This window comes from Alosa pseudoharengus, unplaced genomic scaffold (genome assembly GCF_046254945.1).
Source record: "Alosa pseudoharengus isolate Yale_2024_CS ecotype anadromous, Long Island Sound unplaced genomic scaffold, YU_APseudo_1.1 YU_APseudo_1.1_scf_22, whole genome shotgun sequence".
NCBI lineage: Eukaryota > Metazoa > Chordata > Actinopteri > Clupeiformes > Clupeidae > Alosa > Alosa pseudoharengus.
Window position 1 is genome coordinate 31,285,340 of NW_027468680.1, and position 26,192 is coordinate 31,311,531.

Sequence of the window (26,192 nt, forward strand, 5' to 3'; positions counted from 1 at the left end):
TTTCTCTGAGAGGCTTAATCTGGGTTGCTCTGTTCCCTTTTAAAAACAAGGTAGGCTAGGCTTATCAATGTAGTAGGCATATGGCATAGTAGGCCTATGGCACATTTGTTGTAGTGATTCCATATTTTCCTTTTTTTTCATAAGCCAAAGATGGCAAAGATAAGAAAAAATTCCATAGAAACTACGTCCCAAGTGCAACAGCCATGGTCGTATATCACAGTGGGCGTGGTCGAATAGAATTTCACTTCCTGGATATCACAGGTATCCGGACACACCTGTACCTATACACAAGAGCGTAGTAGTCGCAATCAGTCGTTTTACCTTGGTTTACCTTTTATTTCGAATTCGGGCAATTTTGGTGGATTTCATACACATTTAGCAGATGCGAATCCCCAGAACGCGTGAGACTTGAACAAGTTTGATTTAAATGGTAAGAGTGAAATGTCTTTTCTTTCGTCTCTGGCAATCGGTAGCCTATCCCATTTTCACACTCAGCGCCATAGTGCTGCGGAAATAGATCTAGACGGCTACTTCACATCCTCATTTAGGCTACACTTTATTTTAAGCAGATTGACTTTCAGGAATTATTATTAGGCTAGGCCTATGTTATTATTATGCCCTATAAGGGAAATAGCTAGGCGTAGGCCTACTGAAAAGTATGGATAACAGACAATCGATACAGATTAATGTTGATATTGAATGTCCACTCACTCATTTAGCTTTATAAAGTTGCGTGTGTTCGGTTTTCACAGGTCCTCATCTGAGAAGTATTTGATCAAAGAACTGTCTATAAGAAGGATGACACTTTCCCGGATAGAACTCTTGTTCAACACCGTGGTGTTGCTTCAGGTATTTACGGGGAGCACAAAGGCCCAATCATCCGGTGAACAATGTCTGACGACGTTCAAGCAAGGGAAGAAAGATTTTGTCCTGGACACCGAGGAATCTCTGAAAGATGGCGCGACATTCATCTCATCTCCGCCTGTGACGATCGTTAATGACTGCATAGTGTCCTGCTGCAAACACCGATACTGCAACCTGGCTTTGGTGGAGAACGGCGACACAGAAGGATCAATCAAGACATGTTATCTGTTCAATTGTTTGTACAAACAGAAGAAGGTTTGTCGATTTTGGAGGAAGGAAGGATTCAATAATTATGTTTTAACCTCAGTCTTCGGGAATTACCTGGATGATCCAAATCCAGGTAAGAGCACAACACTATTGTATCTTGCAAATAGCCTGTTTGTGTGTGTTAGTGTTAGTGTGTCTGTGTCTGAGCATGTGTTTAACAGACAGTCAAATTCAGCATACATTCAAATAGGCAAACACTGATAGTTGAGTAGCCTATAGCCTGATGATTTGTCTCCCTGTTTGGTTTGTCTCTCTAATTTGTCTCCCTGTTTAATGTTTGGAGTTCTCAGAGGCCTGCATAGTGGCCTTGGTAAGGCTTCACAACAAAACATTATCAGACATGTCCTCACACGAACAACCTCCTCAAGTAACCCCTTCGCATATAAGGTTTCGTTTGTAGGCTACTTCAGTTTTCCCACTTTGAGTTCCTTACGGGACTTTGACCACTGCAGTGCCCATTTTTTCCAGCGATTGAAGTGTCCTCCTCAACAGTGTCTATTGAGCATGATCTATTCTTAACAAATCTGAGCCATGCTTTTTCCGTATTAGTGTTGATCTGCTTTGTGGTGAAGGTGAAGTATGTCACTAGAAATCTGGCAGTTCTCATAAGATGAGTGTTGGCTTGGTATCACAAAAAATGATGCAACTTTCCCTATCAGCAATGAATCTCTGAACATATTTGTATCGGTGCCATATTTCCTGTCACACAACTGAGATCACATTATTTTATCACACCTCAGAAGATGAGGATGACCACCCCCCGATTGCCAACGGTGGCCAGGACCGAGTCATCCAGCCTCAAGAAACAGTGACCCTCGATGGCTTTCAGAGCAAAGACGACAAAAAAATTGTCAGTTACCAGTGGCGTATGGTATCAGGACAACCATCTGCTGTTATAGAGGTGCGTGAGTTCATTAAGAAGACCTGGGTAAACCCCTAAACACAGTCACAGATTTGGTCTTTTCCACATCCATTATACTTTTGTGTTTTGTGTGATGATGAACTTTATCAAAAATCTTTGGTATTACAAAAGGATGGAGGGGTTTGTTAGTGTGTTTAGGGACCATCGAACCTAGTGACACTTTCACTGTATTTGAATAGGAAATTCCATTGAGAGATAATCCAATGTTTTGCACAGGTTACATGAAATTTAAAAAAATAAATAAAAATAAAGGAAAAATAGATTGTAGATGTCAAACGTTAACATTTAGCGTTATTGTTTAATCTTCTGAATCAAATATTGGTTTATTTAAAGCAGTGACCGTACTGAGAAATCTGTGTAAACCTTAGTTAATGTGGTGGTCAAAAAAATTGAAGTGAGGCATAATCCACTTTTCATATCTCCACAGAAAACAAACTTTGAGGATCAAGTGAGTGTGTCCAACCTGTCCTCTGGTGTGTACAAGTTCCAGCTGACGGTCACAGATTCTATCGGCCAGTCCGACTCTACTCAAGTCACCGTCCTAGTGCTTACCCTTGAACAGTCCAACCGTAAGTCCACTGTGCTCGCAATTGCTTTAAAGAAATGCATTTGTACATTTGCTACATAATGAGACACTGCACTTAATATAAACAATGCTTTGACAGTAACTACCATCAAAAGGGGGAAACAATCCCAAAATGAAAAGGAAAATGTCAAATGAAATCACTATATTTACCTATAGCATGGAATGTTTTGCATGTTTATTACTGTGCATGAAAATGCACTGTACTGTTCTTCCTAGGCTTCTTTTTCTTATTATTCTGCTGACCACTTTTCCCGTAAGCTACACCCTAGCAACCATCTTAATTATTGTAGCAACAACCTAGTATCACCACTATAATGTCATCCTAGCAACTACCATAGCAACCAACATGACTACCCTAACAACCATCATAGCAATCACTTTATTTAACATAGCAACCGCCATGTCTACCTAGCAACACCATAGTAACCATCTCTGCATACTTTATGGTATTTTACACTACCGTTTTTGCATTTTCATGGCAATGGTAATTCCCTTGGAATTTCATCTCTAGTTTAAAAAAGTCTAGTTAAATAGGTGGACTACAAGGACTTACTACCCAAAAGCCTAAGTTAGGTTAGAAGTTGTTAAAGGGACTGTGATTTCCAGTCAACTGGTCTGTGAGTCTGGTCCTGTAAGTGCTGATGACAACAGACCAACTGTTTCCTTCTCCATTTATGGAAGTAATGTTACTTCAGAAGACTTTTTGGTTTTGCTTAACATTGATACTGCCATACAATAGTGTGATTTCATTTTTTATAAACATAGTTTAAACATGCTAAAAACGTAGTTGCAAATGTGTTTTCTTTTGAAAAATGCTGTCCACTTTCCGTTTTGGCTTTGATCATCCTGTCCAAATAACTTGTTTGGGCTGGACTTCTGTTCTCTAGATAAAATCTGCTTACCATATTCTAGCAATGTTCTCAAGACTGTGTTGTTAGAACGTCCTTATTTCTGACGTCAATTCATGCATGATTTTTAAATCTGGGATGCAGACAGCCTATTATTGCCACAATATATTTCACTTCTTGTAGGTGTGAATATGAATGGACTTAGTTGTTATTAACAATTGCTTTGTCGTTGTAATTACAATTACTTTGTCGTGTGTATTCAAACACACGCAGGGATTAAGATGTCTCTGTGAATAAGTAAGAAGACCATTTTCGGTAGAACTCCTTCACCCCTCCCCTCCCGTCTCAGAACTGGTTTGGTGAGTTTGTAGGCAGTTTCACATACAAGGTAAACCACTGATACCCTTGATGGGTAACATTGTCGTCACTCACTAGGTCATGAAACCCTCTCTGGTTGGCCTTTTTGTGTACACGTCTTCACAGACATGCACATTGCTCAGGCCTACCTCATTTCCTCAATGCCAAAATTCATGTGAAGGTTTTTCAGCTATCTCTGTGCTATAACACAACCACAAAGAAAGAAACAGCTGTCTGGTTTAGTCAGTTAATCTTCTCCTGTGGTATTGGTGGGAATGTATTGCAGTGCCAAGGCACGCTCCCATAACGCCAGACAGAAAAGCGTGTTCTTAATACCAATGAAGCTCTGTGTAAACGGAACGGCACTTTCAACAGTTTAAGGCGGACTGGTTAGACAGAGGATGTTCGTTATTTTAAAACAGTCACAGTGCCTTGGAAAAGTATTCACCCCATGCTAAATCATCTTTTTGGAAATTGATCTAATTAAAAAAAATGAGAAAATCCAACCTTTAAGGACACCAATTTTATTTGCATATGAATAATGTATAGTAAATAAATCAATGTTCTTCGTTAAAATGCAGGGTGCAGTATTCACCCCCTATGTTGAATTCCTATAAAGGCAAGCAGATTTTTATTTTTAAAGGCCGGTTATTTAATGGATCCAGGATACTATGCATCCTGATAAAGTTCCCTTGGCCTTTGGAATTAAAATAGCCCTACATCATCACATACCCTTCACCATACCTAGAGATTGGCATGGTGTTATTTCAGTTAGCCTATTAGCTGGTTTGATTTGCATTAAGCTCAAGCCTAACATGCAGCCGCCCTACTGCATAGACCCTATTCCTACCAGCCTACTCCAAGACCGCTCCCACCATCACACCAGCAATCACACGTGTAATTAACACTTCTCTGGCTTCTAGTACATTCCCAACTGCTTTTAAACTGGTTCAGGTAACTCCTTTGCTTAAAAACTATCGTCCTGTCTCACTCCTACCTTTTCTCTCTGAGGCTATAGAAAGGGCAGCCTCCAAACAAATCACAGAATGTCGCTCACAGAACAACCTCCTTGATCCCAACCAGTCTGGGTTAAAAAGTGGCCAATCCACTGAAATGGCTCTGTTGTCTGTGACTGAAGCCTTAAAATCTGCCAGAGCAGCTACTCAGTCCTCAGTCTTCATCTTGCTTGACCTATCAGCTGCTTTTGAGACAGTCAACCACCGCATCCTATCCATACTCTCAAACATGGGAATTACAGGCAAAGTGCTCTCCTGGTTTGAATCCTACTTCACCGGGCGTTCGTTCAATGTGTCATGGCTAGGAGACAAGTCTGCATCTCATAGCCTTGCCATAGGAGTGCCCCAAGGCTCAGTGCTGGGGACCCTACCTCATTGGGCCCAATCATCCACTCACATGCCTTCTCATATCACTGCTACGCAGATGATGCATAACTTTATCCTTCCCATCTGATGCCACAGTATCGGCACGGATCTCGAACTGTTTCTCTGGTGTATCTGCTTGGATGAAACATCACTTCCAGCTAAACCTGTCTAAGACTGAACTACTGGTCTTCCCAGCCAAACAAACTATACATCACATCAACATCAAAACTGACACCCTCTCTCTTGCACCTACCAAGGCGACAAGAAACTTAGGGGTCATGATGGACCAACTAACCTTAGTCTGGACCAAACATTGAAAAAAGGCCTCAGAAAAGAGGCAGTAGGCATTTTTGAGGAAAAGTTGTTGGATGAAGTGTAACAGATGCGTAATGAAGCATCAATTGCATTTTTGAGGAAAAATTGTTATACAGCATTTTTAGACAGTTCAAAGAGTCCTAAATACAAATCCACCATATAAAAAAATTTTTAGGTCACAAGTTTCTCAGAATTTTCCTTCAAAAATGGATGCCTTGCTCTCAGGCGAGAAAATACTGGTAGATAGGGTAAAAATGTAAACCTTGATGGATCACCACAAAACTTTCCCAGTTTGTCACGTACATTAAGACAAGTATTACAAGTTTTCTGTAATGTAATGTTTTAAATATGCAAATGAGGCTTAATCTACTGAAATATGCGCTAATATGCACAAATTTCCAAACTTGATACACATTGGGTGAAGCATCAATTGCATTTTTGAGGAAAAATTGTTATACAGCATTTTTAGTTCAAAGGGTCCTAAATACAAATCCACCGTATAACATTTTTTTTAGGTCCCCAGTTTCTCGGAATTTTCATTTAAAAATGGATGCCTTGCTCTCAGACGAGAAAATACTGGTAGATAGGGAAAAAAATGTAACTTCTATGTATCACCACAAAACTTTCCCAGTTGGTGTCTTACATTAAGATAAGTATTTTTTGTGTTACAAGTTTTCTGAAATGTAATGTTTAAATTACACATTTCCAAACTTAGGCTAGGGGTACTACTATGATCACATCAAAATGGCTAGTTTTAAAATACTAAGGCGGCTTGACACAACTTGACACTTTGCTTGTACTATTATCAGGCTTCCTACATATGAACTCGAGCATTGATAACATTGTTTGTTGCAAAGAGTTTTGCTTTAAAGACGTTTTTGTTAGCACAGGACCTACATCGCCTTGTCTTCCGGTTGTTGCCATAGATAAGGTCCAGTGTTGTTATTTTAAGGAAACTTCTTCTAGGCTACACAAACAATATTCCCAATGCTCGAGTTTATGTGTAGAGACCCTGGTGATACTACGAGCAAAGTTTCATGTTGTGTCGAGCCTTCTTAGTGTTTTAAAAATAGCTATTTTGATGCTATTATAGCAGTGCCCCTAGCGCTCCCATTCAATCCCATTCTCTTTCAGGGACAAACTTAAAGGAACACGCCACCCAAAATCAGTAGTGATATATGTTCTTACCGTAACTTTCACGAGTTGAGTCGTACCTATCCCGCGTCGGTAGGTGCACTCAAACGCTCTGTCGCGCGGCGCGAATGTGTTAGCATGTTGCTATGCTAGCGGGCTCTGCCGTGGCCGTAGAGAGAGGCACATAGCAGTATTCAAACACCTCCACGTTTTACCTACTTAAATACAGTTGCAGGAGTAGTTGATGAAAAATGTTAGGGCACACAACATGAAACGTGACGATTTTCCAAGCGAATAAACATGAGAACTACAATGTGTGGCGCAATAGCACTTGGGAGTACTTCGACCTAGCGTGGTAATATTATTAACACCTAATTGTAGATCCTATCCACCACAGAGTTTAGAATCCATGCTGGATCGACCCTCAGCCTCTCCCTCCCCTCTGAGCGAGAGAGGCACACACACTAGAGGTGGTGGCTGGTTGTTTTAATGTAGGCTATATGGGTGATGCAGCGCTGCTGACGTGAGGCTAGAAAGCCCTTGCCTGTTCTAGAAAGACTGATCTAATGCAGCAAATATATTAAAAGGCAAAAGTCGTACATTGGCTAGGCCTATCCCCAGAATATCAGCAGCAAACTCAGTCTCTGTCTACGTTCTGAACATCTCGCACTGCCATCGCCCGATGTCATTTCTTAGTCATATCACTCTCTGTCTCTCTTTTAAATGCCTATTCCCTGAATGGTAGGCTACAATTATGTGTTTTATATATAGGCTAATATCTAAACAAAATAACCCAGGCAGTCTCATCTAGGATATAACACAGGTTGAAGTTGGTTCTATTTAGGGAGGTGAACATCTGTAGATGACTCAGAAATGACATCGGAAGACAAGGAGTGAATATGGCAAGAGGCAAGCCGAAGTCTGCTGACAAGGGCCCGACGGTAATTGTAAAGCAATTTACAAAAGATTCACTGAACAAAAATGCTGATGTGGTACATGAAAATGTAGCTAAAAATGTGGAGAATGCAATGCAATCAAGCATTTTGGACGATATATTGTCACAAGCTGGCAGAATAGGCAACAGGCCGATGTGCGTTTTATTTGGAGACTGTTTTGCGCGACAGAGACTGAGTTTGCTGCTGATATTCTGGGGATAGGCCTAGCCAATGTACGACTTTTGCCTTTTAATATATTTGCTGCATTAGATCAGTCTTTCTAGAACAGGCAAGGGCTTTCTAGCCTCACGTCAGCAGCGCTGCATCACCCATATAGCCTACATTAAAACAACCAGCCACCACCTCTAGTGTGTGTGCCTCTCTCGCTCAGAGGGGAGGGAGAGGCTGAGAGTCGATCCAGCATGGATTCTAAACTCTGTGGTGGATAGGATCTACAATTAGGTGTTAATAATATTACCACGCTAGGTCGAAGTACTCCCAAGTGCTATTGCGCCACACATCGTAGTTCTCATGTTTATTCGCTTGGAAAATCGTCACGTTTCATGTTGTGTGCCCTAACATTTTTCATCAACTACTTGTGCAACTGTATTTAAGTAGGTAAAACGTGGAGGTGTTTGAATACTGCTATGTGCCTCTCTCTACGGCCACGGCAGAGCCCGCTAGCATAGCAACATGCTAACACATTCGCGCCACGCGACAGAGCGTTTGAGTGCACCTACCGACGCGGGAGAGGTACGACTCAACTCGTGAAAGTTACGGTAAGAACATATATCACTACTGATTTTGGGTGGCATGTTCCTTTAAAAAGAACAATTATTTAGCGTTTGCGTCTTTGTTTGAAGTTAAGAAGTCAGATCCAAAAACTGGAAAGGTGAAAACTGTCAAGGCAGACCGAAACATTCTGCAATGCCTCATTGCTGCATATGATGCAGGGCGCCCAGTCAATCTTGACAGCATTATGATGCATGAACTATTTGTTGTGCCCTTGTCTCTGGCAGATGTAAATGGACAGCTTCGTTCAGGTTCAAAGGCAGTGTTTACTAAGATTCTAGCTGCTGGCATTCCATGTCCCAACCACCTTGATAACAGAGACCTTTGGGATGAACCAATAGACCATCATTGATGGTCAAGCTCTGGACATTGCCATTGGAAATCCACAAGCAGCAAAGAGTTTTGGGGACCTTGCTGACGTTTTTGTGGAATCTGTTCTCAGAAGTGGAGCACAATTCCAGCGAATTGATGTTTTGTTTGATCACTACCACACACATTCTATCAAAAGTGGAACACGAAAGCGCCGTGGAAGAGGCTTGGTGGCAATCAGAAGACCAATTGAGAGCAGAGATTTGCCTCTTCCTGCAAAGTGGGAGAACTTTATTGCTCATGCAGACAACAAGGCTGATCTTGCACACTTTTTATCCCAACAGCTGATTGTTGGAGCTCCAGCAAATAAGATCATAGTTGCTGCAGGTGGCTTCAGTGATGAATAGAGAGTTGAAGCCTCTAATTCAGTGTTTCTCAAACTTTTTTTCTGGGGACCCACTTTTTTCTTTCATTCCCCACTTTGATCAAGGGGGCATTCTCGAGCCCCACCTGTCCCTCATCGCTCTAAGAAAGTGGTAGGTCAAGCTTAAAATTGTCAAATTTATTGAAATAATGGATAATTCTAAATATATCCTCTTTAACAGAGTTAAAATCAGCTGGTGCTGCAGATGATAAATACATAACACACATATTCATGTGATGTAGGCCTAGTGTTTAATACATGGGATCACAAGAGTGCCTCCCAATCAGATGTTTCAGCGATTTCACTCAGAAATCTCAAAGGTATAATACTGTCGCGATCGAGGCACCTGTCCCATACTCAAGTTTTTTTGGTGAATGCAGTAATCTTATTTGCTAGGTGAGGTAGGTGCTTGTCTTTGCCTTGTAACTGGACATTTAAGCTAAGCATTTAAGCATTAAGACAGCTAAGATATATCAAATATATCGCTAAGATAGGCCAGCTTCGCCAAGAAATGTTCATTAGTGAACGTGCTTGCAGATTCAAACATGCGCTCTTCCTCCAAGAAGAGGCGACTCGGAGCTCAAACACGCGCAACAGCACTTTACCTCGGGAAAGCCACCTTGCCTCGCTGTGAAACAGTACAGCCTTTTGGTCAGCTACCATCTCTTCGCAAAGTGCGGAGAATAGACGCGCTTTTAAGGGCTGGGTTTTGATGAAATTCACCACTCTCACAACAACGTTCAAAATCTCATGTAGGTCGGGACTAACTAAGCTGCCTTGACACGAGCGCTTCCCTGTGAATAACAGTGCGTCCATTGCGCATCGGGTGCTACCTGGGCCCAGGCTACAGATAAAAAAATAAATTAAAAAAACTACTGTTTTGCAAGTCAGTTCGCGCCCCACCGGGCATGTCTCCGCGACCCAGTAGTGGGTCGCGACCCACAGTTTGAGAAATGCTGCTCTAATTCAACCTTTAACACTGACTGCTTGGAAGCCAAGCATGAAGAAGCAGACATAAGAATTGTTCTTCACTGCATTAGAAGCAACGCATCAAACATTGTTGTCTCAGCGAGAGGCACCGACATCTTGGTACTGCCGATTGCCCATTTCCACATGATGTCATGCCAAAAGATCTGGATGAAGGCACGTACAGCAAAGGACAGAAAGTACATTCCACTTCATGCCATAGTGGAACATTTGCAGATGAAACCACAGGTCCTCGATCTGCTTCCAGGTTTTCATGCGCTGACTGGAAGTGACTCAACTTCGTACATTGCTGGACGCACAAAAAAGTCATGTTGGGATGTATTTGTACAGCATAATCATCTGTTAAAGGGGCTTGGTGAAGGTCCTGATCTTAGTGAACTCACCATTCAGAATGTAGAACGTTTTTTCTGCAAACTGTATGGAGCAATGAATATTGACAACATCAGTGATGTTCGAGTAAGCATGTTTGTGAAGGGCATGACAATAGAAAAACTGCCACCCACCAGAGATTCTCTCTACTTCCACATTCAGCGTTCTCACTTCCAGGGTTTGGTCTGGCAGCAGGCCCACATGCAGCAGCCAATTCTGCCACCCCCTGAGACCATGGGATGGAAAATGGAGGAAAGTTCACTTGTTCCTCAACTCATGTCACTACCTCCGGTTCCGGATGCTTGTGAGGAGTTTATCTCCTGTGGTTGCACCAAAGACTGCAAGTCAGCTAGATGCAGTTGTAAGCCTAACCCATGTACTGCTGCTTGCAAACGCAGAATGTCATGTGATACTTGTATGAATCAATAATAAGTAAAAATAACATTTCAGAAAACTGAGTTTTATGGTGATATCTATGTTTTTTTTTCCCCCATTCATACGGTGGTGTTTTGAAAGTGTCTGAGACGCATATTGTTTCAGTACAAAATATTAAGAACTGGTACCCTAATGAATATGTTATATAGTGGATTTATATTCAGGAGACATTGAACCTTCAAAATATCATGTATAACAACTTTTCCCCTCAAATGGCTTCATCCAATGTGTACGTGTCAAATTTGGAAATTTGTGCATATTAGCGCATATTTCAGTAGATTAAGCCTCATTTGCATATTTAAACATTACATTTCAGAAAACTTGTAATACAAAATATACTTGTCTTAATGTAAGTGAGAAACTGGGAAAGTTTTGTGGTGATACATAAAAGTTTAAAATTTTACCCTATCTACCAGCATTTTTCTCACCTGAGTGCAAGGCATCTATTTTTGAATGAAAATTCCGAGAAACTGTGGACCTAAAAAAACATGTTATATGGTGGATTTGTATTAAGGACAATTTGAACTATCTAAAAATGCTGTATAACAACTTTTCCTCAAAAATGCCTACATGGTTACAGAATCCTGAAATCGTTAGGTTACTTAACGTAACCCAGGGGGCGTATTACAGAAACTTCCTAACTCGAAAATCCTATCTTATCTGTTTGGTAACTACGGTAACAAGGGTTAGGATCGGATTTAGGAAAAAAAGTCATTACAGAACGGCCGATCCTAAAGTCAGTTTCTTATCTTAACTCCAGATAGGAAATGTGTATTACAGAAATATCCTAAGTTACCAAAATCCTAAATAAACTGTCCTAACTTTAGGATGACCCATCAGCTCTCCTAACTGTCAAATTACTGTTACAAATAAGCGAGATGGCAGCTCTTTTGTTACATGTAGCGCAGGTACTGTCTGTATAAATCGTCTTGTAAATAAACTAGCAGGGCTTTTTCAAAGTTCACAATGTCTCGTTTTAAATGTCAAGGCCCTCGGAAGTCTAACAATGAAGTATGGAGCTACTTTGAGACTCGTAAATGGTGTAAAACAGTGATTTATTTGCATGGCTAGGCGGATAACTAGCGCCCGACTTATGAGTGCAGGGGACAAGCCGAGATGAGCTAGACATACGTTCACACTCGGTATCATGTTTCAACACACTTTAGGTCAATACCACACCGGAATTCTCCTTTAACAGAGGTGGCAAAAGCCATTGGTGGATTAGCGCGAAGTTAGATCAAGTTTCCAACGGGTAATGAACTCCACATTGAATTATTATTATGATAGCTGCTAGTTGTGAAGTGAGGTGATCCAACAACAAGTTTCATCTGTTGCTAAGTAACAGACATAAAAGCTGAACGTCGATGCTAGATCGCCTACTTAGGATATCTTAACTTGAGATAAGATAGGATATGTTTCTGTAATACCAAATTGAGAAAAATCCTATCTTACACTTCTCCTATCTTAACTTAGGACTTAAGATAGGAAGTTTCTGTAATACGGCCCCTGGTTCTTTGATAACAGAGTGAGGTGTTTCACTATGGGAATCGCTTCGGTCGTGACCATCTACGGAAGCTCCAATGACATCACGTCTGTCAGTGACAGACAGGTCGACCTAAAACTGGGCTCCGCCCCTCTGCCCTTAAATACTGGTCGGCCTCCCTGCTCAGGCGTTCAGAACGGTTTCTTCCCGTCCTTCTGCAAGGAGGGGAGTGTTGGTGAAACACCTCACTCTGTTATCAAAGAACCAGGGTTACGTTAAGTAACCTAACGTTCTTTTTCTAACTTCGTTTCGGTGTTTCACTATGGGAGATATAGCCAACTCCCGGATTGCACAGTCACCTACCAATGACTTAGGCCCAGGCCCCTACATCGAGACCGAGTCTCCTGTTCCCAGCACAGAGTGAGCTAGGGATGGACCCGACACATCCAGCCTGCACAACCGCACAAAAGTGTTCCCTGAGGCCCAACTGGCCGCTGCACAGAGGTCCTGTACCGAAACACCTCTAAACAGGGCCCAGGATGTAGCCATGCCTCTAGTAGAGTGAGCTCTCAAGCCCTCCGGCGGCTGCGAGCCCTTGCTCCTGTAAGCCACTGCAATAGCTTCTATAATCCAGCGAGAAAGCCTCTGTCGAGCAAAAGATTTCCCTCTGTGAGAGGTAGCCCATGACACAAAAAGTTGGTCATGTCTCCTAAACTCTGCAGTCCTCTGTATATAGTGATGAAGTGCTCTGACAGGGCACAAACAGTTCAACCTTTGGTCCTCCACTGAGGAAAAAGGTGGGGGGTGGAAGGCCGTCAGTTCTATAGTTTGACACCTATAGGCCGCGTCCACCACCTTAGGTACAAACGCCGGGTTGGGGCGTAGGCGCACCCTGGTGTAGTCTTGATCGAACTGTAAACACGCAGGGCGGATGGAGAGAGCCTGCAAATCACTCACTCTCTTTGCTGTGGTCAGAGCCAAGGGCAAAGCTGTCTTCAAAGACAGGAACTTTAACCCTATTCCCTCTAATGGTTCAAATGGATGATGACAGAGAGAGTCCAAAACCAAGTCCCAGCGAGGGACCAGAGGCCTGGAGACCGGGCATAGGCGACGAACCCCCTTCATGAACCGACAGACTAGGGGGTGCTGACCTGCAGGTTTGTCCCCAAAACCCACATGACAAGCTGAGATGGCCGCTAAATAGACCTTGATAGTTGAAAACGCCTTGCCTCTATCCAACAGGTCTTGTAGAAAGCAGAGGAGTTCTATCACTGAGCATTGAAAGGAAATTATGTTCTTTCCAGCACACCACTCTTCAAAAACGCGCCATTTATGACCATATAATACACGCATAGAGCCGGCTCGGGCACTCTGAATCGTGTCAATGACTGTCTGGGGTAGGCCTGCAGCATTTAAATTCCACCGCTCACAGGCCAGGCCCAGAGAGCCATCCTGTCTGGGTGGGGATGGTAGATTTCCCCTCTCGCCTGTGACAACAGGTCCCTCCGTATTGGGAGGGGCCACGGCTGGCCCTTCAGCAGCTGCACTATTTCTGCCACCCAATGTTTGGATGGCCAAAGTGGAGCAATTAGGATCAGTGACAGGCCCTGTTCCCTCACCCTGGCTAGAGTGGGGGAGATTAAGCTTAGGGTGGGAATGCGTATAGTAGGGCGCTTGGCCACGGGTGGGCTAATGCATCCACACCCAGCGGTGCATTTACGTCTGTTAGGGAGAAGTAAAGAGGACACTGAGCGTTTTCCTGCGAGGCGAAGAGATCTACGGTGGCTCTCCCGTACCTCCGCCACAACTGAGCCACTACTTGTGGATGGAGTTTCCAATCCCCGTATAGGGGATTTCCCCGTGACATGAGATCTGCCCCCTTGTTCAAGACCCCCGGTACGTGTGTCGCGCGGACTGAGAGAAACTGGGGGCTGCACCACAGGAGTAGTCTCCTTGCCAGCTTGTGTAGTTTCAAGGAGCGGGTGCCGCCTTGGCGATTGATATAGGCCACGACTGTGGAGTTGTCTGTTTTCACTAACACATGCTGGCCCTTTAGAATTCCGTTGAAGTGTCTCAGAGCTAAGAACACTGCAAGGAGTTCTAAATAATTTATGTGTTCCTTTTTCAGCTGGGGGGACCAAACGCCATTTACAGCTCTGCCCCCCAGCGTCGCACCCCAGCCTAGTAGAGAGGCGTCTGTCGCTAACGTCATTCTCGTGGACACGCCCCCCAGAGGAATCCCCGTCCTCAAAACTGAGGGATTTCTCCTGTAGCGGAGGGCTATTATGCGCGCCGCTGGCACTCTCACCAATCGTTTGAGGTGCCGCGAGCATAAGCGGAGAGACGAGACCCATCGTTGAAAGTCCCTCATCATTAAAAGTCCCCATTTCACTACTGAGATTGCAGACGCCATGAGGCCTAACAAACTCAGGCACAGTCTGAATGAGACCGTCCGTTGTGGTTTGAAGTGGTTCAAACACTGGGTGAAAGACGCGATTCTCGCGTCCGAGAGTCTGATTCGATAGTATAGGGAGTCTATGTGTAGCCCCAGGTAATCTGTGCATTGTGAGGGCTCTAATCGACTCTTTTTCCAGTTGATATTGAGACCTAAATTCCTCAGGTGATCTAACACTATTTTGGAATCTATGAGGGCTTGGTCTCTCGAGTGGGCGCAAAGCAGAAAATCGTCTAAATAAGAGAGAATTCTGATGCCCTTGTTCCTTAACGGGGCTAGCGCAGCTTCCATACATTTGCTGAAACAGCGGGGCGCTAATGCTAACCCAAGTCCCAGTTAGGAACTCGTAGGCTTTGCCCTCGAAGGCGAACCTCAGAAATGTTCTGTGTGCGGGGAACACATCGATATGATAGAACGCGTCCGCCGCGTCTATCGTCACGAACCAATCGTGGGGGCTGATTGATTGACATAACACTTTGTGTGATAGCATCCTGAACATGTATTTTCGTAGGTGCTTGTTTAACACACGGAGATCCAAGATGGGCCGGAGAGCCGAGCTCCCTTTCTTTGGAATGACGAAGTACCGGGAGTAAAAACCCTGCTTGCTCTCCTCCTCCGGTACAGCTCTGATTGCTCGTTTGTTTAGAAGAGATACGATCTCTCCCTTAAAACACGAGCTGAATCCCCTTTGGCCACTGAAACTAATACTCCGTGGAACCTGGGAGGTCTCATGGCAAATTGTAGCCTGTAACCTCGAGTTATCATGGCTAAAACCCACTGGCTTGTTGTGTTGTTGTGCCACTGTTCTGCTCTGGCCGAGAACGAGCCTCTCGTGATGCATATTGATGACGTCACGTCCACCGCGTGAAATTCTACGTGAAGGGGGTTCACCGCGGTGTTCATTGCCTGAGAGGGAGCGTGAGCTCCCTCTGGTGGCTGAGGGCAGGGAAAACACTGGTTTGAGTGTGTTTTGAGACCAACAGAGAAAATTGCCCTTGGCCCAAGGCCTGGCTGCGATTGGGGAAACTTTATTTTTGAAACAAGTGTTTGGTGACACTGACATTCTTGAGACAAAGGCCCCAACATCTCCTCTCTGGGAACTAAAGGGAGAGAGAGGGTGGCTACTCTGAGCGAACAGGCGGGGCTTTGTGACTCCCCCAGCTTTCTCCTCTTTCTGGAGAGCGGGGGGAGTTGGGGAGGGGCAGCTGAGGTCAGGCTGACCGCTTCTTTTTGTTCTCAGTGGGTTGTGGTGGACGGTTTTTGGCCGCCACCGCCGCGAAGGAAGGCTTTCCCCACGAACCAGTGTTGGCCCTAGGCCGCTGGTTCGACTGCTGAGCTGGAGGGGCTGGTCGTTGTGGTCTGGCACCTCCCTGTTTAGCTCTCGCCACCGCTGCTGAGAAGCCAGGCTGAGTCGCCTGGGGGGGGCGTGGCGTCGGTTTTCGAGGCAGGCAGAGGTTGAATGCCTCGTCCTCCTGTTTCCTGAGGGAGCTTGTCTCCCTCATTCTCTCCAGCGCCGGACCAAACAGACCCTTGGTGGGGTCATAGGCCGCATCCATGATCTCCGACTTCTGGGCATCGCTGAGGCCTGAGAGGTTCAGCCACAGGGCTCTTTCACCCGTCACTGCGAGGCCCATCACCCAGCTGCAGCCCTGAACGGCACCGCGAGAGGAGCGGAGGAGTAAGTCGTTTACGACGCAGATCTCATCCCAGAGTGCTGGGTTTGGGGACTCTGAGTCGATCTGGCCCCCCATCTCCTCCAGGATCTCAGCCTGGTAGGCTGACAGGAGTGTGACAGCATTCAGTGCGCAGACCGATTGGGCTGCGTATCTGTACATGCGCTGGAAGGTGGACGCTGTCAGGCGGTCCATCCTGCTGGGCAAAGGGATGTTGGAGGAGGCGGAAATAGAGCGGCGATTAGGGTGGAGGTGGTAGGCCACCGAGGATTCAACTGCTGGGGGTCCGGACAACCCCAGTTCCCTCATCCCTTGTATCTCAAGCCTTGCGTAGCCCTTGGTCAGGAGCTTGCTCTTGAAGGGACTAGCCCAAAACCGCGACATCTCCTTCATGCAGGCCGGGACCGCGGGCAGGAGCTGCCACGCTGGGGCTAGGGCAGGGGGGAGTCTTTTACCGTCGTAAAGGTCCCTCTCCATGCCCTCCGGATCTTGGGCAGCTGGCCAGGGGATGGAGAGCTTGGCCGCTGCGCGTCTGCAGACATCATACAGGTTAGAGTCGGCCTGACCTGCCGAGTCAGTGACCGAGGTGGGTCTAGGCTGATGTGGGGGGAGCATGGAGTCCTCCTCATCATCCTCATCGCCCATGTTGAGGAGGTCATCGCCCTCCGTCTCCTGCTCCTCCGGTTCCTCCACCATCGGTGCGGGGAGATACTCGAACAGCGGAGGCAGGACCTGGGAGTCTTCGTCTATCATGTCCGCCCAGCTCTTTGAAGCTCGCGGTTGCATGGTGACCGGATTAGCGGTAGCCTCGGAGATGCAGGGGTCCTGCTCGTTGGCTACCGCCACTCTCATCCTCCTTTCCCTTATCTTCTGCGGCATCGTGGCGCAGTGGGCACAGGTCTGTGGGTCCACCAGGGCCGCTTGTGCATGTTTGACACCCATACACATGATGCATAGAGGATGGGGGTCCCTCCCCGACACCGTAGCCCCACATGACGCTGGGCATGGGCGGGAAGAGGTCTCCCCGGAGTCTGGGTCCTTCCCTTTGGCGGGGGTAGTCGCCGAAGACATCGTAACTGGGAGGAGAGGGGAGAGAACAGAGTTACTAACTTAAAGTTTAGGCTCGTCACAACCCGTTAGTCTTAGATACAAAGTTAGTGTAGTAGCCTAGCTAAACTTTTAGCCGTGGCTAAACCGCCGTGAGGCTACTGCGGCTGTAGGTGGGCTGAAGCACCTCAGGTGCTCAAAGTACCCGTATTCAGAGCGAGAACAGCACGCCTCAACACGAACGCTGTCCTCGTAATATCAGTTGACTAAACAACCGGTGTGCTACAAGCCTAGCAACTAAAAGCTAGGTAGAAGCACACTGTAGTGAAAAAACGCTAGTTTAAGCAACCGAATGCTAAAACTAACGCTAGAACTACACGGGTCGCTACTCGCTAATGACTAGCGAGTTTGTCAGAGAAAAGTTTGCCTTGACGCGGACACTCTCCTCGACAGCTATGAACTGAATTAACAGTAAAATAAGCACTTCTTGATGAAGACTTGTTCAGCACTGTGTGGATATTACTGTAGTCGCGTTCAGCGGCGGGTTCCTTGACGGTCCACCTATGAACAGTTAAGCGAGCACAGCCTTACCTGTAGTGCTGAAGGAGCTTGTAGTCTTCACGGGAAGAAAGCGTGAATGCCTGAGCAGGGAGGCCGACCAGTATTTAAGGGCAGAGGGGCGGAGCCCAGTTTTAGGTCGACCTGTCTGTCACTGACAGACGTGATGTCATTGGAGCTTCCGTAGATGGTCACGACCGAAGCAATTCCCATAGTGAAACACCGAAACGAAGTTAGAAAAAGAACTGGTCCTGACTACCTTCTCTGACCATGTCGCCTCTGTTGCCCGGTTGTGTCGGTTCACACTATTCAATATAATGACAGTCAGACTGTGCCTAACCCAACACACAACTCCGCTCTTAGTACAGACCATGGTTCTGTCACGCCTTGACTACTGCAACGCCCTCTTCACAGGCCTTCCAACTGTGTGGTAAAAGCACTACAAATGATCCAGAACGCTATGGCCCAGAACGCTATGGCCCATCTGGTTTTCAATCAACCAAAAGGGGCACATGTCATCCCGCTGGTCATTGAGCTCCACTGGCTTCCCTTAGCCGCCCACATCAAATTCAAGTCACTAATGCTTGCATACAAAGTGATTGCTGAGTCTGCACCCACTTATTTAAGTGCTCTCATAAAAGCGTATGTTACCCCTCAGCCGCTGCGCTCCTCCAAGGAACATCGTCTGGCACTGCGGCCCCCACTCCCACGGGAATCCAGACTTTTTTCATCTGTGGTACCCTGATAGGGGACCAATCTGCCAAGCTCCACCAGAGCAGGGGCATCCCTCTCTGAAAATTTTTTGAAGACCCAACTCTTCCAAGAATACCTCCTCTCCTAGCACTTCTGACAACCTCACATCTAATGCGTACTTACCACACTCTTCCCCCTCTTCCCTCCTCCCACTCCACTAGTACTTAATATGTAGCCACTGCTATCCTCTAGTACTAGTATTGATAGATACAGCGATACCTCACTAGCTATATTCTCCTCTGCACTGTAGTTATTCTGCTGTAGCTGAAGCCCAGTAGTTTAAAAGTTTAAATGTTAAAATGCTTATATGTTAAAGGCACCTTTAACAAGATTTGCTCTCAGGGTCCCCCTCTGGTTCGGAAGTGCAATTATAAACAAACAAAATATATATTTTTTGCAACAAAGTATGAACATGACCGATATAAGTATAAGTATATACTCTTTTGATCCCGTGAGGGAAATTTGGTCTCTGCATTTATCCCAATCCGTGAATTAGTGAAACACACACAGTGAACACACAGTGAGGTGAAGCACACACTAATCCCGGCGCAGTATGCTGCCTGCAACAACAGCGGCGCTCGGGGAGCAGTGAGGGGTTAGGTGCCTTGCTCAAGGGCACTTCAGCTGTGTTTACTGGTCGGGGTTCGAACCGGCAACCCTCCGGTTACAAGTCCGAAGCGCTATAACCAGTAGGCCACGGCTGCCCCCAAAGGTGAAGCACACACTAATCCCGGCGCAGTGAGCTTCCTGCAACAACAGCGGCGCTCGGGGAGTAGTGAGGGGTTAGGTGCCTTGCTCAAGGGCACTTCAGCCGTATAGAGGGAATGCACTGACACCAGTGGGTCATTCCAAGTGAAAACAGCCAAAATCGGGGTATCATGTACATGGTACCTCTTAGATTTTGCTGAAAAGTGGTGAAAATATGCCTTATGTTACCAAACGAGGGAAATCTGAAGTTTCAGGTCAATATCTCAAACGGTTTGCCCGTGGCGTCCAGTTGAATTTCGGGTGCCATGGCCGTAATTGACACATTGGAATTTCACATTTCATCTTTTGCCATTTTTGGAAGCCCATAACGTCTGTTCTAATAGTGGTAGAAGGCTGGAAACTGGTGTGGTAGTTCATTGTAGCCTGTACTACACAATGAAGGCATAATCAACATTCCTTACTGTTTGGGTGAGAGGTGGGTCACCAAAGTCCTAAAAAATGTTGACGGCATGTGTGATTTTTCACTTTTTGGGTGGCCTTAGCACCACAAGGAATGATCATATTTATTCTAAACAGGATTATTTGTTATATGTGGGAACCTTGCTCTTGCCAAAATGAATTTGAAGGGTATGGTACCACTGGCGGGGGTTTTATGGGGGTCCAAAAACCCTCTCCGGCAGAGGTGACTTTTAGAACCCCATATTTGGACCCTCAAATGACCATGTGGGCACTTGATGATCCTAATGGGATTTCATACCAGATAAAGATACATATTTGTTCTTTCTTTTAATGAAATAACATTTTTGACTATGAAGCTCCATAATATGAATTTTATTCTTCATAATGCACCATTTTGGACATTGTTTCCAGAAGTCTGGAATGTAGATCAGGGAGAATTTAGTGATGATAAAGCATGAAAATAGTAGAAAATAGAAAATAGGATACAGCATCAATGCTAAGAGATAAATGCTTCACAATAACACATTCATACACAGACATCAGAGGCAGCCATGCAAGATGCCGACCTACACATTGGGCCCCCCAATGACCCCCCCCCCCCCCACACACACACACACACACACACACACACACACACACACACAACATACAACATACATTCATTTACAATCCTTTTCTTGCAGACCACTGCCTAGTGCCCAAGAAGGTGGGCCCCTGTCGAGGCTCATTCCCCCGCTGGCACTACAACGCTGTCACAGAGAAGTGTGAGGAGTTCCGCTTCGGAGGATGCAAGGAGAACCGCAACAACTACCTGTCCGACGCTGAGTGTCAGGCCGCATGCGATGGAGTATCAGGTATGAAGAAGAGGGACAGGGGCAACACAAGACATATCAGTACCGTAAATACTCAAATTATGGCTGGGATTCTATTTATAGCCGGGCCTCGGAAAATAGACAGGGGCGTGGTCGATTCAGACAAATAAATGTCGGTCCCCAAATGCAAGCCGGGGTAATAATTGCCTACCAGTATCAGTCCAATAATTGCCTACCAGGGCTATTAGTCCTCGAGCACTAGAAGGCATTGTTTCGATTTAAAGGTGCTCTAAGCAATGCCACACGTTTTTTAGGCTAAAACATTTTATGTCACTTACTGCAAACATCACCCAACCAACCGCTAGCTATCTGTGTCCTGAATACACTATAAAAAACGTGATCTCTGTGGACAGCCCAGGCTCCAAGAACAGCAACAAAAACAACCTGGGCAAACCTAGCCCATTAAAACATAACAAACTGTTCTAGCAAATCACAGACGAGATGCGCGTTTAGGAGAGTTTCAATTGCACGGGAGCAGCACGGGAGGGAGGGGGAGGAAGTAGCGAGCTAGCTCTCTGTTTTGTTTGAAAGTCAACAGAAGTGTCGTTGCCCAGCATCACTTAGGGCACCTTTAACTCGGTGAAATAAAAGAGTTTTTCTTAATATTTTATTTTGTTGGTTGGTTTAATAGCCAATGAAAAGTCGTTGTCCTACACCATGGTCTCCAACACGTCGCTCTCAAGCTACCCGTCGCTAGCCGCCCCCTTTTGAGCTTGCCAGAGGCTGAAGTAGTACTACATTTAAATACAATTGTTGCCGCGAGGCATTCTAGCCTATGAATTTAATAAAAAGTAGTTAATTAAAAAATAACTCAATTTAGGCTACTTGGCTTCGCAATAAGGTTTCCATTAGCACAGCGCACGTTCATGAGTGAATGAAAGCGGCTGCCTTGTCTCGCAATAAACAACGGGCACTGACACTCTTTCAACTACATGAAACTTATTAGTGAACCATCAAATACCCCCCAGATTTCAGTGCCCATCAGTCCCAACATTTAGCAATATAATCAAACAGTCCAAGAGTAAATTAAATCCCAAACCAAACCGAAAGTCTGCTTTTGATAGCCTACAGGTATGCCGCTCCAAACAAAACACATGTCTCATAATAAAATGCCCAATGTAAGAAATAAAGGCCTGCCTCGAATACAAGCCTGCCCCAAATAAAGGTCTGTGCTTTGTGCAGCCTAAGTAAATAAAAGACCCCCATAATTTGAGAATTTACGATATTAGCCTTTCGCAGTACAGCATGATGTGGACTTTCAGAATTGTGGTGATTTGGCAACACAAGGCAAAATCAGTCCTGTTGCTTTGTCTAATATCTATATTTGACTTGGTGTTGTGAAGCACTAAGCAGTCTTATTCCCAATATAGATTATACAGATAACAGTAGTATTAGCCTTTCGCAGTACAGCATGATGTGTAGACTTTTGCGATATCAGAATTGTGATGATTTGTTTTGTTTTCTGTTGTGCAGTTATGCCAAGTGGGACAGGGAAAGGAACATCAACAGGAAGAAGAGTGCCTGCTCCAGTCCCTGCAGGTAAGCAGTGAGAGGGTTCTGCATTTGAAATGGTGAAGGCTACTGTTTGTGTGCCTGAAGAAAAAAATAGTTTTTATAAAAAAAAGACCTGTGCTTCTCTAATTATACCAACTACTAGTTCTCAGTTTTGGTTGTGTGGATATAGGGCAATGTCTGCCAGGGGTGCAGGAGATATTTTCAAAGTGAGGGGGACTAAATTGTCAGCAAAAACCCAGATAGTGAACTCAGGCTTCCAGATATTATTTGGCGTGTAAGGCTTTTTTTCCTTATCAAAGGTGAGAGGGATGATTGCTTTCGCTTAAAAAACTGTGCCGCCGGTGTGCCTGCTAAAGGCAAATGGGCGGGCATGTCTGACCTTTATATAGGGCAATGTCTGCTATAGGCAAATGAGCAGGTGTCAGGTCAGAATTTCAGACTATTTGATCAAAATCCTAAAGGAAATGACGACTAAGATATATAGGTTCATTTCAATTGTTTACTGCACTTTTTCATGGTTCACACTCACGTTTCAATTGACGTGATTGCGTGATTGCTGTGCTTACACTGTACGTTTGACTGCTCACATTGTATACATTACACATGCCACCCTTTCACCGTTGTTTGTGTGTTTGTGTGTGTGTATGCACGTGCATGTGTTCAGTGGAGATGTGTGGGCAATCCTGCTATTCTGATCAGTTCACATGCGCTAATGGCTGCTGCCTGCACCCGGGGCTGGAGTGTGATGGAGAAAAACAGTGCAGCGATGGCTCAGATGAGAACTCTTGCGCAGAATGTGAGTACTCTCTACTCTCTCTCTCTCTCTCTCTCTCTCTCTCTCTCTCACACTCTCACTCTCACTCTCTCTCTCTCTCTCTCTCTCTCTCTCTCTCTCTCTCTCTCTCTCTCTCTCTCTCTCTCTCTCTCTCTCTCTCTGTGTGTGTGTGCGGTTTGTTGCCTCTATTTCTGTAATTGTTGATCTTCCTATCTGTCTCTTAATGTCTGAGTGTATATTTGTGTATCTGTCTTAGTTCCGAAAATACATATCCGCTTGCATATATTATTATATTATTATTACTATTAGATAAACATTCATTTTACAGTATGCCTAGCTGTGCAGAGTAAAAGTTTGATGGCTATCCATTCAGAGGATAAGTTTCCTCTCCTTGTTTCTTTTGTTTTTCTCATCAGTGAAGGATCACCTCACAAGGCTTCTCGACATCAAAGTGAATGAGGGGAAAGGTAGTATATGTAGTTTTTTCCCTTAATCTTTCATTCATCCTTTCTCTAGTTACCGACCCTCCTGAGCCTTGCCTACATTAATTATTGTTTTATTTTCAAATTCTGTAATTAAGGTTATACTGTTTAAGGTTACACTGTAAAAGTTAATGATTAAATATTTCAAATTGAAAAGTAGCTGGAGATATTGTAATTAAATTATATATAAGCCTATTCTTCTTCATTTGACATTGATCCAAAACATATTTGACGGGGTCATTGCCCGATTATGGGTAACACTAAACTATTCGGTTGTTACGTCCGACGTCTAGGGCCCAGCAGCTTTTTTTTAACCAAAAAAAACATTTACTAGCGCAGCCAGCTGGTTTTCACAACTTGTAAACCTTGTCACCATAACCTCCGTTTAAGTGAGGGTAAAACTAGATCACTTAACTTTAACAGAGTAATCAGTGTAGCTGTGCAGCCGATAGCCGATGCAGATGATATAATTAAGGGTAACGTCCAGGCTTCCGCGTAACATAGGATTTTATTAGGTTGAGGCAACAAGTGAGTAGTAGGATGACCATTTTCTGAATAGCTTTAGTTTAATAATAGTTTATTTTACTGTCTATGGAGATTCACAAGTATGGAACCTGAACATGATCCCCTGCCTGTCTGTGTGCTGTGTTAACCTGTGTTAACCTGTGCTCTAGTTCTTCACTCTCTCTGTGTGCTGTGTTAACCTGTGCTCTAGTTCTTCACTCTGTGTGCTGTGTTAACCTGTGCTCTAGTTCTTCACTCTCTCTGTGTGCTGTGTTAACCTGTGCTCTAGTTCTTCACTCTCTCTGTGTGCTGTGTTAACCTGTGCTCTAGTTCTTCATTCTCTCTGGGGTCATTCCACGTCAATTCAACCAGGGCCCACGCACTTAGGTCTCAAAAAATTCTGAAAAAATTACCAGGTGTACCTATGTTATCCAGGAGACACACTGTAAAATGTTTATGTAAGATCAATACTTTCCAAGATACAGCCAGTTTTACAGGGGGAGAGGGGTGTCGATTTTGTTCAGCCTCTTTTTTTTGTCAAAGTTCACAAGCCCATAGCACAAGAACTAAACCATGTAGGAGGCTCAAATTTTGCATGCTGGTACATAAATAGGAATAGTAGGTATCAAAACCATCACATTGATGATCCTGCATGGTCATAACTGTCCCTCAAAGTTGATCAAAATGTTATTGGAGTTTTTGGCTGGGCTCTGTTTAGGCCTTCAGAAGACATATTTGTACTCAACATAGGGTCTTGATTTATTTTCCCTATTGAGATAAGTAGAAACACTCTCACAAAAAGCAAAGAACAGAACATACATTCCTTCAGGGTATGAACAGCAGACCTCACAAGTTCACAATGAAAAATAATTTTGGATCTCATTTTCAGAGCGCCTTAATACCTTGTGGGAATATACAAAGATTTTTTTATATTGTTTCCTTCACTCCATGATCCCTTCTTTTTAAAAACACCAATTTGACTTGTCTTATGCAAATCTTTCTTTTTTATTTTCCACCCTGAACATGGGCAAAATGCACCATTGAGATCAATATGTTTTGTGTAGAGTTACCACAGTGCCACCTGTGGTTGTATAGAGTAGGCTAACCTGTGGTAACTGTATACAAAACAGGTGCATTTTGCCCATGTTCAGGGTGGAAAATAGAAAAGAAATATTTGCACAAGACAAGTCAAATTGGTGTTTTTAAAAAGAAGGGATCATGGAGAAAAAAAGAAAAAAAATCTTTAAAAAATCTTTGTATATTCCCACAAGGTGTTTGGGTGCTCTGAAAATGAGAACCAAAATTATTTTTCAGACTTGTGAGGTCTGCTGTTCAGACCCTGAAGGGATTTCTTTTCTGTTCATTGCTTTTTGTGAGAGTGTTTCTACTTATCTCAGTAAGGGAAATAAACCAAGAGCCTATGTTGAGTACAAATATGTCTTCTGAAGGCCTAAACAGAGCCCAGCCAAAAACTCCAATAACATTTTCATCAACTTTGAGGGACAGCTATTAGTCCATGAGCCAGGGGGGTTGATCGGTATCATCGGGGGGACAAATGCTATCATTGTTTTTTGGCAAGGTATACACCCCTAGTACTAGAAAAATCACGATAGCAGTGCAGGGGTGGTAGCGAAATCACTTTTTTCAGCTCATGAATTTACTAACCCCCTAAGATAAATTCTGTTTTTTAAATCTGGTGTATATCTTGTTTATGCTCATGGTAGGGATATTGTCAATATTCTATAATATGGTGCTTGGTATCATTGGAAACGGGACCTTTTAGGCTTTCATTTAAGCCCAGTGCTGAATCTGTCTGACAAACACAGACGTCACATGACTTCTTTAAACCAGAAATAACACACATTTTCTGCCTACATTTCCGCCTAAACTGTATGCTTTCTTTTATCCCTGTGGCTTGAAAGAACACCAGGGACACAAAACTCAACAACTTCAATACTCAAGGCACTCTGATGATTCAGAAA

General features: G+C 44.4%; 1 protein-coding gene across 1 annotated transcript in view; it reads left to right on the plus strand.

Moving 5' to 3' along the window:
* The first annotated feature begins 247 nt into the window (after positions 1 to 247).
* The window catches only part of spint1a (serine peptidase inhibitor, Kunitz type 1 a), a 34,720-nt gene continuing 8,775 nt past the window's right edge, over positions 248 to 26,192 (plus strand). Inside the window, exons 1-8 of the mRNA XM_076299717.1 lie at positions 248 to 430; positions 753 to 1,204; positions 1,872 to 2,032; positions 2,481 to 2,622; positions 20,746 to 20,916; positions 22,408 to 22,473; positions 23,114 to 23,245; positions 23,641 to 23,691. Coding sequence (XP_076155832.1) covers positions 799 to 1,204; positions 1,872 to 2,032; positions 2,481 to 2,622; positions 20,746 to 20,916; positions 22,408 to 22,473; positions 23,114 to 23,245; positions 23,641 to 23,691 — 1,129 coding nt within the window. The 5' untranslated portion in view covers positions 248 to 430; positions 753 to 798. The remainder of the gene's footprint in view (positions 431 to 752; positions 1,205 to 1,871; positions 2,033 to 2,480; positions 2,623 to 20,745; positions 20,917 to 22,407; positions 22,474 to 23,113; positions 23,246 to 23,640; positions 23,692 to 26,192) is intronic.